The sequence below is a fragment of the Orcinus orca genome, chromosome 2 (assembly GCF_937001465.1).
Source record: "Orcinus orca chromosome 2, mOrcOrc1.1, whole genome shotgun sequence".
Lineage (NCBI taxonomy): Eukaryota > Metazoa > Chordata > Mammalia > Artiodactyla > Delphinidae > Orcinus > Orcinus orca.
Window position 1 is genome coordinate 125,000,956 of NC_064560.1, and position 13,631 is coordinate 125,014,586.

Sequence of the window (13,631 nt, forward strand, 5' to 3'; positions counted from 1 at the left end):
CTAGGAGCCTGGGGCCCTTCACAACACACCTCCCCAGAGGCTATTAAGGTATTTTTAGAGTCAGAAGAAGAAGGACCAAGTCCCAGATCAATCGCCCAGCAATCGTGAGCTTACCCTCTGAGCCTCAGCTTTCTCATTCCCTGCCACCTACCTGATGGGGCTGTTACAAGATTAAATGGGGTCATGTATGTATGACTCTTTGCAAATTGCAAAGCCCTAAATAAATGTAAGATGGCAGTAGCTGTAATCCTGACAATGACCCTATGATGTGGATTTTCATTGATCTCATCTTAAAGGTGAGGAAATTAAGGCTTCAAAAGGTTAAGAGTCTTTGAGTAGTACAGTCATTTTCACAGTATTGATTCTTCCAATCCAAGAACATGGCATGTCTCTCCATCTGTTGGTGCTGTCTTTGATTTCTTTCATCAGTATCCTATAGTTTTCTGAGTACAGGTCTTTTGTCTCCTTAGGTAGGTTTATTCCTAAGTATTTTATTCTTTTTGTTGCAATGGTAAACAAGATTGTTTCCCTAATTTCTCCTTCTGATCTTTCATTGTTAGTGTATAGGAATGCAAGAGATTTCTGTGCATTAATTTTGTATCCTGTGACTTTACCAAATTCACTGATAAGCTCTAGTAGTTTTCTGGTGGCCTCTTTAGGATTTTCTATGTATATATAGTATCATGTCATCTGCCAACAGTGACAGTTTTACTTCTTCTTTTCCAATCTGGATTCCTTTTATTTCTTTTTCTTCTCTGACTGCCACGGCTAGGACTTCCAAAACTATGTTGAATAATAGTGGCGAGAGTGGACCACTCTGGAGAAGATGTGGAGAAAAGGGAACCCTCCTACACTGTTGGTGGGAATGTAAATTGATACAGCCACTATGGAAAACAGAAAACTAAAAAATATTAATAGAATTACCATATGACCCAGCAATCCCACTCCTGGGCATATACCCAGAGAAAACCATAATTCAAAAAGATACGTGCACCCTAATGTTCATTGCAGCACTATTTACAATAGCCAGGACATGGAAGCAACCAAAATGTCCATCAACAGAGGAATGGATAAAGAAGATGTGGTAAATACACACAATAGAATATTACTCAGGCATAAAAAGGAATAAAATAGTGCCATTTGCAGAGACATGGATAGACTGTCATACAGAGGGAAGTAAGTCAGAAAGAGAAAACCAAATATCGTGTGGTGTCGCTAATGTGTGCAGTCTAGAAGGATGGTACAGATGAACTTATTTGCAAGCCAGAGGTAGAGACGCAGATGTGGAGAACAGACTTGTGGATGCCAGAGAGGGGGAAGGGGAGGTAGGATGAACTGGGAGATTGGGATTGACATATATACACTACTATGTATAAAATAGATGACTAATGAGAACCTACTGTACAGCACAGGGAACTCTACTCAATATTCTGTGGTGACCTAAATGGGAAGGAAATCTAAAAAAGAGGAGATGTGTATATACGTGTAACTGGTTCACTCTGTTGTACAGCAGAGGCTAACACAACATCGTGGAGCAACTATACTCCAATAAAAATTAATTTAGAAAAAAAAAAGGTTAAGAGTCTTGCCCAAGGTCGAGTGGCTTATAACTGGTAAAAATGGTAGAGGGCTCAGATTTGCCTTTCCCTCAGTCCAAATCTCAAGTCTACATAGAAGGAATGTGTGTTTGTCTACCGATCCTGACCTGTATACTAAACGTGCTTATATAGATGTGTACAAGTGGACGTGTGTCTGCACATGCACACACAGAGAAGTGGTACTGTAGTTGTTTCTCATGCCTTGTAAGATCTCAAAAGCACCTGATTGACTCTGCTACTGCAATAGTATATCGGCTCTCCTCCCGAGTAGAGGCTTTCCAAGGACAAAACCTACTTATGCTCTATTGTCCAGAATCTCTGCACTAGACAAGCAGTAAGAGTGATGACGCTCATGAAGACAGCCCTCGGGTAAAAGATGCCTCAGGAAGAGGCTCTGAGGAAAGAAGGTACACAGGCACAGAGCAGCACACAGGGACACTGTGGCACTGAAAGCTAGTGACTAGACATTCTAACAGACATGGCTGCAGTGAAGACAACTGATGGAGCTATTACCGAAGCTGCTTCCTGAGCTCTCTCTGTGGCAGAGATGGTTTTCAAGACCCTGGGGCAGGTCAGAAGGCCTAGACCCTCAGAGAAGCACTGAGCCCTTGAGGCTGGAGGCTCAGAGAGCAGGTGGTTGCTGGCACTCAGGCTGCACAGGTCAGATTGCACCACGTGAGGTATCTGGAGATTCTGGGTTAAGGGGCTGGTGGACACAGTGCTCTTCAGAGTGGGGAGTGTGGCCAGGCACCGGTTCTCCAAGGAGAGGATGTCTGAGTGGGCAGACACATGCCCATGTGGTTTCTCCAAGGTCTTCAGGTCAGGAAGTGTGGCCAGGCACCGGTTCTCCAAGGAGAGGATGTCTGAGTGGGTAGACACACGCCCCTGTGGTTTCTCCAAGGTCTTCAGGTCAGGAAGTGTGGCCAGGCACCGGTTCTCCAAGGAGAGGATGTCTGAGTGGGTAGACACACGCCCCTGTGGTTTCTCCAAGGTCTTCAGGTCAGGAAGTGTGGCCAGGCACCGGTTCTCCAAGGAGAGGATGTCTGAGTGGGTAGACACATGCCCATGTGGTTTCTCCAAGGTCTTCAGGTCAGGAAGTGTGGCCAGGCACCGGTTCTCCAAGGAGAGGATGTCTGAGTGGGTAGACACATGCCCATGTGGTTTCTCCAAGGTCTTCAGGTCAGGAAGTGTGGCCAGGCACCGGTTCTCCAAGGAGAGGATGTCCAGGTGAGTAGACACACGCCGATGGAGTTTTGCCATGGCTGGAGCCCAACCAGTATATGCCTAGAAGGAGAGAAAGACAGGTAATGAGCAGCTGGCTGTATTGGGAGTGCATGCGTACTGGGACTAAATCTTTCCCATAGTCCTCCTGGTAATCCCAGTGACCTGAAGGCAGAAAACAACCAATATTTGTTTTTCCAGGACTGAGTTCATTCCAAGGATGTATACAGGGAGTATTCTAAGGGTAAGGAGTAGGGAAAAGGTGAGGTAGAAGCTTAAGAGTAAGGAAGTTTAAAAAACAAAAAAAGGGACTTCATTGGTGGTCCAGTGGGTAAGAGTCCGTGCTCCCAATGCAGGGGGCCTGGGTTCCATCCCTGGTTGGGGAGCTAGATCCCGCATTCATGCCGCAACTAAGAGTCTGCATGCTGCAACTAAAAGATCCTGCATGCCTCAACTAAAAGATCCTGCATGGGGCTTCCCTGGTGGCGCAGTGTTTTGAGAGTCCGCCTGCCGATGCAGGGGACACGGGTTCGTGCCCCGGTCCGGGAAGATCCCACATGCCACGGAGCAGCTAGGCCCGTGAGCCATGGCCGCTGAGCCTGCGCATCCGGAGCCTGTGCTCCACAAAGGGAGAGGCCGCAACAGTGAGAGGCCCGCGTACCGCAAAAAAAAAAAAAAAAGATGCTGCATGCCGTGAGGAAGACCCGGCCCAGACATAAATAAATAAATAAATAAATAAATAAATAAATAAATAAATAAAAAGTAAGAGCTGGAGAGGAAAGGAACATGTCTCCACATGAAGGGGTAAAGGAGACCCCCCAGGGCTATCAGTATGATCCCAACTTAACACAGGAGCCATACTCGTAATCTGGACTCTGGATTCTTAGCTCCAGAGAAATAAACATTTTGATCAAGTTGTCTATACTCACCACCTCAACTTCCTTGCCTCCCACTCACTCTTAACCAACTAAATGGGATTCTTTTTCCACTATTCCTCCAAGGCTGTCCTCTCAGGTAACTAATGGAATTCTTCTTACTATAAGAATAGACATATCTTGGAGCTTATCTTACTTCATCTCTCAAGTGGAATATGACCCTGTGATCACTGTCTCACTGAAACTCTCTCCCTTTGACTTGCACGGTGCTGTCCCGGTTTTCCTCTTACAACCCTGATCACACCTTCTTGGGGGGGGGGGTTCTTTCTCTGCTCTTCCTTGAATGTTGATGCTGCTTAGCGTTCTTTTCTAACCCTTCTATATACTTTCCCAGGGTGGTCTCACCTGCTCTGTTGCTCCACATAACACTGCTATGCTGGCAACTCACATATTTATTCCTTGACCTGGATCTCATCTGAGCTTCATACTCATTTATCCATTCCCCCGTTGGACATCTCCACTTGGATGACTCAAAGGTACCCAAAACTCCATAGATCCCAAATGTATCATCTTTCTACCTCTCCTCCAAATCCATTCCTCCTCATTGCCCCCTATGCTTACAAGGGTTTGGTATAAAATAGGTTTGAGTTTTAATCCTGATGGGACCTTGGGCTAGTTCCTTAAACTCTCTGTGCCACAGTTTCATCACAAAACTGAAATAAATGCCTACCTCATAGAGTTGTATAGGAATAAATAAGAAAAAATATATCAAGCACTTAGAGTTAGTAAGTGTGCAATAAGTGGAAGCTATTATTATTTATTATTGTTATCATCCAATAAATTACCAAATCCTATTGATTCTACTCCCTCAATGTCTCCCAGATCTATCCAATTCTCTGTTCTGCCTGCCACCGTCATCGCTGAAACCCTCCAATCCACGTGGCACACAGTATGTAGATCTGCCTAAAGGAGCTCCCAATACATACCCCAGCCACCATTTACAACACCTTGTTTATTTCATCATAATAAAAATTTATCTTGTTAGCCCATTTGCCTACTTGTTCCTGGTTTCTCCTTAATAAAATAAAACTCCCTGAGGGTCAGGGCTCCTGTGTCTTATTCACTTCTGCATGCCCAGCATCACACACATAACCTGGCTTCTGATCTCCCAGCCTCACCTCTTACTGCTACTCCCATCTAACGTTAAGCTTGAACCATACAAACTGTTTTCAGCTTATGAATTGCCAAGGTATCTCTTGACTCTGGACTTTGCATAGGCAGAGGCCTAGAACATTCTTCCTTCTACCAAGACCACCCCCCTTCCCCAGCCCCTCCTTTACTAGGCCAAATTCTACTTCCCTCTCACTCTGAAGGCCTCAGTTTAATAGTCAATTCCTCCAAGGAGCCTCAGGTGACACCCAGCCCCCAGTCTGGTACAGGTGGTCCTTCTATGTTCCCACACTGTACTTCCTCTAGCATAGAACACATCCTCTATATTGTAATTGCCTGGTCATTTGTCTTTCATCCCCCCATTCTATAAATTCCTGAGCACAGAGACTCTTTAGCCTTGTTCACCATTGTTGCAACAATGTCTAGTCAGTGGAATTCGTAAGCTTTTGAGAATCTGGTGAAATCCATGGAGCTTTTTCACAGAAAAAACATGAGTATATACTACTTTGCATTCAATTTTCAGGGAGTCCACCCACGGATCTCCTAGAATCTCCATTAACTACAAATTAAGAACCTCTGCCTGAGAGGATGCTTGAATTTATATCATTAGGAATGTGCATACTCTCTTATTTGGACAAATGCTTATCTCCTATTTACATTTATGTATTTTAGGAATAAGTATGTTGTTAAGTCAATTGCTTAATCCTTAATATGCAAGAGCTTATGGACAGGAATGTAGAATACTTCCAAGAAGACTTGAATGGACTGACAATCCAGAACCAGAAAGGACAACGGATATCTCACTGGACATAAGCGCAGGCAAATTGCATCAAGAATGATGGCCTATATAGGCTTGTACATTTCCCTCATGTCTTTGCACTATATAAGCCCCCAGCGAAAGGACTGGGGAATCTCAGAATCGACTCAAGATTTTCAAAAGAAGTCATCTCATAACAAAAATTAAGTTAACAGGGCTTCCCTGTTGGTGCAGAGGTTAAGGATCCGCCTGCCAATGCAGGGGACACGGGGTTCGAGCCCTGGTCTGGGAAGATCCCACGTGCCACGGAGCAACTAAGCCCGTGTGCCACAACTACTGAGCCTGCGCTCTAGAGCCCACGAGCCACAACTACTGAAGCCTGTGTGCCTAGAGCCCGTGCTCCACAACAAGAGAAGCCCCCGCAGTGAGAAGCCCGCGCACCGCAACGAAGAGTAGCCCCTGCTTGCCGCAACTAGAGAAAGCCCGCACGCAGCAACGAAGACCCAACGCATCCAAAAATAAATAAATTTTAAAAAAAGAAAAAAAATTAACAGAAAAATAGTTACATGTTTTTCACTCCCTGGTGTTTGTGAAGGGAGATTCAGCTAACCTACAAATGAAAAGTAAAAGTCTCTACAAATTAAAAGTAAAAATATCCATCTCTAATTCCATTCTCCAGGGATAACCACTGCTAAGTTTTATATGAAGAGTTTCAGACACTTTCTAGGCATATACAAATATATGTATAGGTCTGTACCTTCCCTTCCCCCATATCCACCACCACCCCCCTTTTTGTTTTGTTTTGTTTTACACAAAGAGGATCACACTTTAGAGACTATTCTGCACTTAGTATGCCTTGGAGACCTTGCCGTGTTAACACATTAATAGCCACCACCACACTTTTAAGTTGGCTGTGTGACAGCCTACCCTGCTTAAGCACAGCCCGGGTTTCCGTTCCAAGGAAAACACAGAGCAAGGAAGAGCGACCCATTCTCACTTGGTCTCTTCCACCTTCTTCCTGTGGCCTTCTATCCCCGGGCCCTCCCTTTCCCTCATCCTTCCCACTCCCCCTTTCACACACCACACCCGCTCCCGGAGCTGCCGGAGGAGCAGGGCCGAGGCACCCCTCCCGGCGCCCGCCCAGAGGAGTCTCGGGAGGTCACTACCTGGCCGCGCTAGGCCCTTCCCACCGGGCCCGGCGGCCGAACCCACGCCTAGACCCGGGGCCAGGGCCAGCTGCTGCCGGCGCTCGACTGTCCCCGGAGCCACCCGGGCCTGGAGCAGCTGGCTGTCACGCGGGGCCGCTCAGTCCTCGGCAGCAGGAAAAGGACCGGGCTCTCGGTTCCGCGGGTGGGTAGAGTGGAAGCCTGAGGTGGGGCCGGGCGGGGGGCGGGGAGCCGGGAGGAGACGGCGCGCCGCCGCAGACGCGGGGCGGGGCGGTCGCGGCCCGCGGGGAGGAGAGAGGCGCTGCTGGCGATGCAACTGCAGCGAGGGCGTTGCACCCTTTTCTGGGGCCAGAGGTCAGTCCCACTCCCTCTCGCCGCCTTTCCCCCCTCACCCCCCTTCCTCGTCCTCTTTTCTCCTGTCCCTCAGGTTTCCTCTTCTACCAAATTCCGCTCTTTTGCTAAATTTCCTCTCTTTTGTAATATCTTCCAACACCATTTCTTGAAAAAGATTTTGTCATGTTCGCTGCTGATCTGGACACCTTTTGTCCTGGTATCAAATAGTATAGTGGGACTCTTAATTCATGCGAAAGTTACTTGGTGAAAATGGAAATAAAAGGAGACGGAAAGTCTAAAGCAATGGCCTGTAACCGTGTGTAGATATCAAATAATTAAGGCAGAGTGAACTAAGCAGCTTATGTCCATCTGGGATAGGTCCCTGGACAAAGATTTTTTGGAGCCATCCTGAATGGCTAATGTGGAACTGTTTTCAGAAAGTGGGACCAGGCTCAGGAAAGGGACAAGTGACCTTTAGGATGGTAATGCTGGTGCTGTTTCATAAAGAGCAGGGCCAAACAGATATTAGCAGGAGAAACATGCTTACCTCATGTAAGATAGATTATCTGTCTTCTGGAAAATATCCCTTTCCTAAGGGTAGCGGGTACCCTTGCATTCTCAGGTAACAACTGAAGCTTCAGCCCAGAATCAGGGGCATCCTTTATTCTCAATTTGTTGAGCCAGATCCCACCTAACTTCCTAAGATGCCTCTCTTACCACCTACCCCATTAGTCCCTACACTATTTTTAAAAGAAATATTTTTCTGTCGCCTTTATGATCCTGAACTACAACTTATAAATAATGTATTTTAGCATCACACTGGTGGTACAGGAAGAGTAGCAACTGGTGACCATTGCTTCCTGGTTGACTAGGAGAATCTAGAGTTTCCTTTCTGGTTAGCTGCAAGAGCAAAGAAATTCAAAGCCAGCACATTGGAACCATTGGAAATCTTTTTTAAAAATCCCCCAACCCAGGCCACACCCTAGACTGATTAAATCACAATCTTCAGAGGAGGACCCGGGCATTAGAAGTTTTTGAAACTCCCCAGATAATACTAATGTGCAGACAAGTTTGGGAATCTCTGCCCTAGGGTCTTGCTAATCAAGGTATGGGCTGTGGACCAGCAACATCAGCATCACCTTGTTAGAAATGCAGACTCTCAGGCCCCACCTCAGACCTACTGAATCAGAATCTGTACTTTTACAAGATTCCCAGATTATTCCCACTTACATTAAACTTTGAGAAGCACTGATGTAGACAGGTGGAGTGGGGTCTGGAGTCTGCATTTTTAAGCCCTAGGGACCAGGCCCTGCAATTTGTATTTTACAAGCTCTCCAGGCAATTTTGATACATGCTAAAGGTTAAGAACCCCTGATTAAAACTAGGGTTTTTGCTCACCCCCCCCTTGAAAATTTCTGATTTGGTAGGTTTAGGATAGGACCTGAGAATCTGCATTTCTAGGAAACTCTTGGGTATTGGGGATTCTGACCTCTGATCGAGGAACCACATTTTGAAAATCACCAGTCTAGAATGATTCTCTAGGCAGAGAGACAGTAACTGACTGATCTCTAAAGGATATTTCAGTTGGATTTTGAGACAGCCAGATGAACTGTCTCTGCCTTGCAACAGAGGAAATCTCTCAATTCACAAGATGTTTACAAAGTCCAAACTCAGCTTTTCTTTTCAGTGGACAGTGCTAAATGCACCCTGTATTATTTGTTCCTTTGAGTCCTGCTTTTCTAAACTAGCCACTCCCTTGAGTTGAAGCAATCTTTCTTCAGATTACTGTCATTCTGCCAACTGAACAACTACCAGAGCTGAGGAGGCACTCCATTCCCCACTGGGTTAACTCTCATAGAGCTTATTTGCAAGTTCTTAGAGGATGACTCACTTTCTCCTCCATAGGTAACCTACACCCATTATTGTTGATCAGTGGTATTAAGCTGCAATATCCAACTGATGAGTGCAGTGTCCAGACTTACTACTTTCTGGGGTGAAGTTGTGCCATCTCCTCAGCCCTTAGAAGCCCCTTTATTAAGGGCCTATTAAAATTGCTCACCTATTAAAATTGCTCACCGTTAGACATACAGATGGCCAACAAGCACATGAAAGGATGCTCAACATCGCTAGTTATTAGAGAAACGCAAGTCAAAACTACAGTGAGGTACCACCTCACACGATGGTCAGAATGGCCATCGTCAAAAAGTCTACAAATAATAAATGCTGGAGAGGGTGTGGAGAAAAGGGAACCCTCCTACACTGTTGGTGAGAGTGTAAGTTGGTGCAGCCACTATGGAGAACAGCATGGAGGTTCCTTAAAAAACTAAAAATAGAGCTACCATATGATCCAGCAATCTCACTCCTGGACATACATCCAGAAAAGATGAAAACTCTAATTCGACAAGATACATGCACACCTATATTCATAGCAGCACTGTTCACAATAGCCAAGACATGGAAACAACCTAAATGTCCACCCACAGATGAGTGAATAAAGAAGATGTGATATGTATGTATAATGGAATACTACTCAGCCATAAAAAAAGAATGAAATATTGCCATTTGCAGCAATATTCATGGACCTAGAGATGATTATACTAAGTGAAGTAAGTCAGAGACAAGTAATATCTGATATTGCTTATATGTGGAATCTAAAAAAAAAAAATACAAATCAACTTATTTACGAAACAGACTCACAGACTTCGAAAACAAACTTATGCTTACCAAAGGGGAAAGGGGTGGGGGGATAAATTAAGAGTATGAGATTAACAGGTCCACACCACTATATATAAAATAGATAAACAACAAGGATTTACTGTATAGCACAGGGAAATATATTCAGTATCTTGTAACAGTCTATAATAGAAAAGAATCTGAAGTTGTACACCTGAAATTGTACATCAATTGTAGTTAAATTTTTAAAAATTGCTCACCTCTTCTAGTCAGTTTTATTGCACACTTCTTATCCTCCCCCGTTTTGAGTCAATAAATATCTGTTAAGCACCTATGAAGTGCAAGACAGTATGTAAAGTGTATAAAACATGCCTTCTTCTCAAGGCTTCACAGTCTCGTGAAGGAGACAGACACATGCAGGAGACACAAGAATACAAGGCAAATTATGAGAAATGCTATATTCTACTAAGGAACAAACTCAGGATTCTGTGAAGGGGGGACCGTGAGAAACTTCCTGGAGGGAGTAGACTTTGAACTGGGAAGGGTAGATCTCTGATAAGAAGCTAAGAGGGCAGTGAGTGCCTGGGGATTATAAAGACCCTTAGTTTCAGCAGATTTTTCTTTTCCCTTTTGTGAATATTTACGTTTAGATTCACAGCTTGTGCTTCTATTCAGTCTATCCACTGCCAGCTTCAAAGAATCACCCAAGCAGTGATTTATGGACAAGCACCTATTTGGTTGCACTTGGCATCCCAGAGGAGCTTCAGATTCTTTTCCATTATAGATTGTTAAAAGATATTAATACCCTTTAACTGCTCCCACTTGTCGAGTCTAAGTATGAGTTTTGTGAATAAAGCCTACCACTCCATGGAGGTGAATCTACATTGGAGATGTGGCATAATAAAGACAGCAGGCTTGGAAGTCCTTCTACCTGTGTTTAAATACATGCTCAACATTTATAAACTGTGTGACCTTTGGTGAGTAAATTCACTCCTCTAAGCTTCAGTTTTCCTATCTGTAAAATGGGGATAATAATAGCATCCACTTTTTAATGGGTTGTTTGGCATTTAAATGAGATAATGCATGTAAAGCAGCTAACACACTGCCTGGCACATAGCAGGAACTTAAACAATGTTAGCTATATTCTAAAACAAGCAGTTCTTACTCTGTTGTGAGAGAGTTGGCTTTAATCAGTGACAGTTTGCTTGAAAAGTGTGCAATGCATTGAGGCTCGGATTACCTGTCTGGTAATGAGTCAAGCTGGTATACACCTAGAAGACCTCTAGCTCCCCAAATGCCTTAGCCTCAGCTGGAGTCCAGATGAATCCATATCCCTGTCTCAGGAGCAGTGTTAGTCTGGAGTAGCTGGGGATAAACCTGTAACCCTCTATATGGCACTCATGGTCTCAGGGGTGCTACAGCACACTGGCCACCCTGTTTGGGGTCCCCTAGCTTGCTAATCTAAAAGGGTATAGCCTGGAAACTTAATTTCAGAGTACCAGGGTACACTTTTTGAAATGTGTGTAGAGATCCTTAGGACTATCCCAAGCTCTGGAGCTCATGACTATAATAACACTATGATGTTGATAGCACAGGTATTATCTCTATTTTATGGATTAAGATACTGGTATTCAGACGTTGAGAATGGACTTGAGGACACAGAGGGGGAAGGGGAGCCTGGGACATAGTGAGAGAGTAGCATTGACATATATACACTACCAAATGTAAAACAGATAGCTAGTGGGAAGCTGCTGCATAGCGCAGGGAGATCAGCTCGGTGCTTTGTGACCACCTAGAGAGGTGGGATAGGGAGGGTGGGAGGGAGGCTCAAGAGGGAGGGGATATGGTGATATACGTATGCATATAGCTGATTCACTTTGTTGTACAGCAGAAACTAACACAACATTGTAAAGCAATTATACTCCAATAAAGATGTATATATAAAAAAAAAAAGACACTGGTATTCAAAGTGATTAAAGGACTTACCCATGATTACCAAAACAGCAATTGATTTGGGGCTTGAATCCAAGATACTGATTCTAATTCACTCTAATTCACACTCTCAAGCTATACTTTTTTCACAATTCTAAATCAGAAATACAGGTTATTGTATCTTGAATCGTCAGCCATAATAATAATACCGTAAACCTCTATCTCTAAGAGAAAAAAAGACTATAATCTCACCACTAATGACACATACATGTATTCATGCATGTATTTATGCATAGGCATGTATATATATGTAATGTATGTATATTTTTGTAGTTGTATTAGCAGAAGTTGTGATAAATTCACACTTTTCCACCTATGATCCCTTGATCCCAAGAGTTAGCTAGGATTTGGAATGTAGTCTGTGGCCCTGACAGAGTAATTATGTCATAATTACTGTCCTGCCTGTAGACCTAACCTGTGATGCTTGTCTCAGCGAGTCTCTTGGTCCTGATGTTGTAAGTATGTCACCTGGAGACTGCTCTCATTGAAAAGCCTTCCTGTTCATTATCCAGACTATGCCACCTGCCTTGGCTTCCTACACTGTGTAGAGAAGGGTTTGAATTGCACTATCCAAAATCTCTTCATTCCGTGGTTCTATTAAACAATCTTTCTATCCAGTTTTTCACTCTTTTGGTTAGACATTGTTGCTTCTACCTCCTGGACTGTCAGTCTGGATAAAGAATAGCACTTAGCTTTGCAGCTAGTAGGATTTCTATGTGATTTTTACCCCCCCTTTTTTTTTTTTCATTTTTTAACCTTTTCTGTTGTCGATTTTCTAGATGTCCAGGGCATTATATATATATATATATACACACACACACACACACACACACACACACACACATATATATATATATATATATATATATATATATATATATATATATATATATTATATTTGACAGGGAAAATATCTGGAGAAGAGACCAGTAAGGTTTCTATTTAAGTAGTTCAAAATTACATGGTGAGGGCTTCCCTGGTGGCACAGTGGTTGGGAGTCCGCCTGCCGATGCAGGGGACACGGGTTCGTGCCCCGGTCCGGGAAGATCCCACATGCCACGGAGCGGCTGGGCCCGTGAGCCATGGCCACTGAGCCTGCGCATCCGGAGCCTGTGCTCCGCAACCGGAGAGGCCACAACAGTGAGAAGCCCGTGTACCACAAAAAAAAATTACATGATGAGTTGAGTGAAGAAAAAGATAAGAGGAGAGCAAGCTCAAGATGATTACAAAGTTTTGTGTCTAGGAAAAAGGAAAAATGATAGTGCCAACAAAGCATGATGAGTCTGAACCGATGACAGTGGTAAATCCAAGTAGAGGTGAGGGCTGCTAAAAAAACCATAATAATAATACGACTAGAACCCAGTTGAGTCATTAAGGCTTGGGATAGAGGAGAGGTGAGCTTTCTGAAGAGGATCATGAAACAAAGTAAGAGAAGCACATGGGCAACCCAGAATTAGGCATAGGAGACTCATATAGTCCAACACACTTATTGGTATTGAACCTACACCCCCAGTTCTATCCAGTTCCTGAGTTGACCTGGAAAAGATGAGCGCAGGTGTGTAAATTCCACCTTCACCCACAAAGGAAGAGTTGAAGGTAGTAGGGGAGTACCTACAACACCTTGCTTCATTATCTGATTTACCAAAGATAAGAATCCTGCATCTCTAGGAACTCACCAGACTGTAGCCTAATCCCTGGATTGCCATGATTGCCTGCTCCGTAGGAATGATTTCTGTCCCAATTCCTGATCCTTACTCTATTTCCTTTCTGGGGTCGAAATACTATCCTGAATCTCAGTGCACTTGCCCAGGGCCCCAGCTCGTTGCCTTGCCTGTATCAGGCCCCT

At 44.2% G+C, this 13,631-nt stretch overlaps 1 protein-coding gene and 1 long non-coding RNA gene across 10 annotated transcripts in view; one reads left to right on the top strand and one right to left on the bottom strand.

Moving 5' to 3' along the window:
* TEP1 (telomerase associated protein 1) overlaps nucleotides 1–7,021 on the bottom strand; it is a 50,111-nt gene extending 43,090 nt beyond the window's left edge. For 8 of the 9 annotated variants that reach the window (XR_007475320.1, XR_007475317.1, XR_007475318.1 and 5 more), the window contains exons 1-2: nucleotides 6,788–7,020; nucleotides 2,112–2,882 (exon numbers count right to left, since the gene is read on the bottom strand). Coding sequence is in view for 3 of the 9 variants with exons in the window: in XM_049705470.1 (XP_049561427.1) it covers nucleotides 2,112–2,858 (747 nt within the window). In the remaining 6 variants the exon portion in view is untranslated. Of the gene's footprint in view, nucleotides 1–2,111; nucleotides 2,883–6,787 lie in introns of all 9 variants that reach the window. The other variant, XR_007475322.1, reaches the window with a different exon arrangement.
* Nucleotides 1–13,631, top strand: part of LOC125963408 (uncharacterized) — a 500,580-nt gene that overhangs the window by 437,845 nt on the left and 49,104 nt on the right. The window lies entirely within an intron of this gene.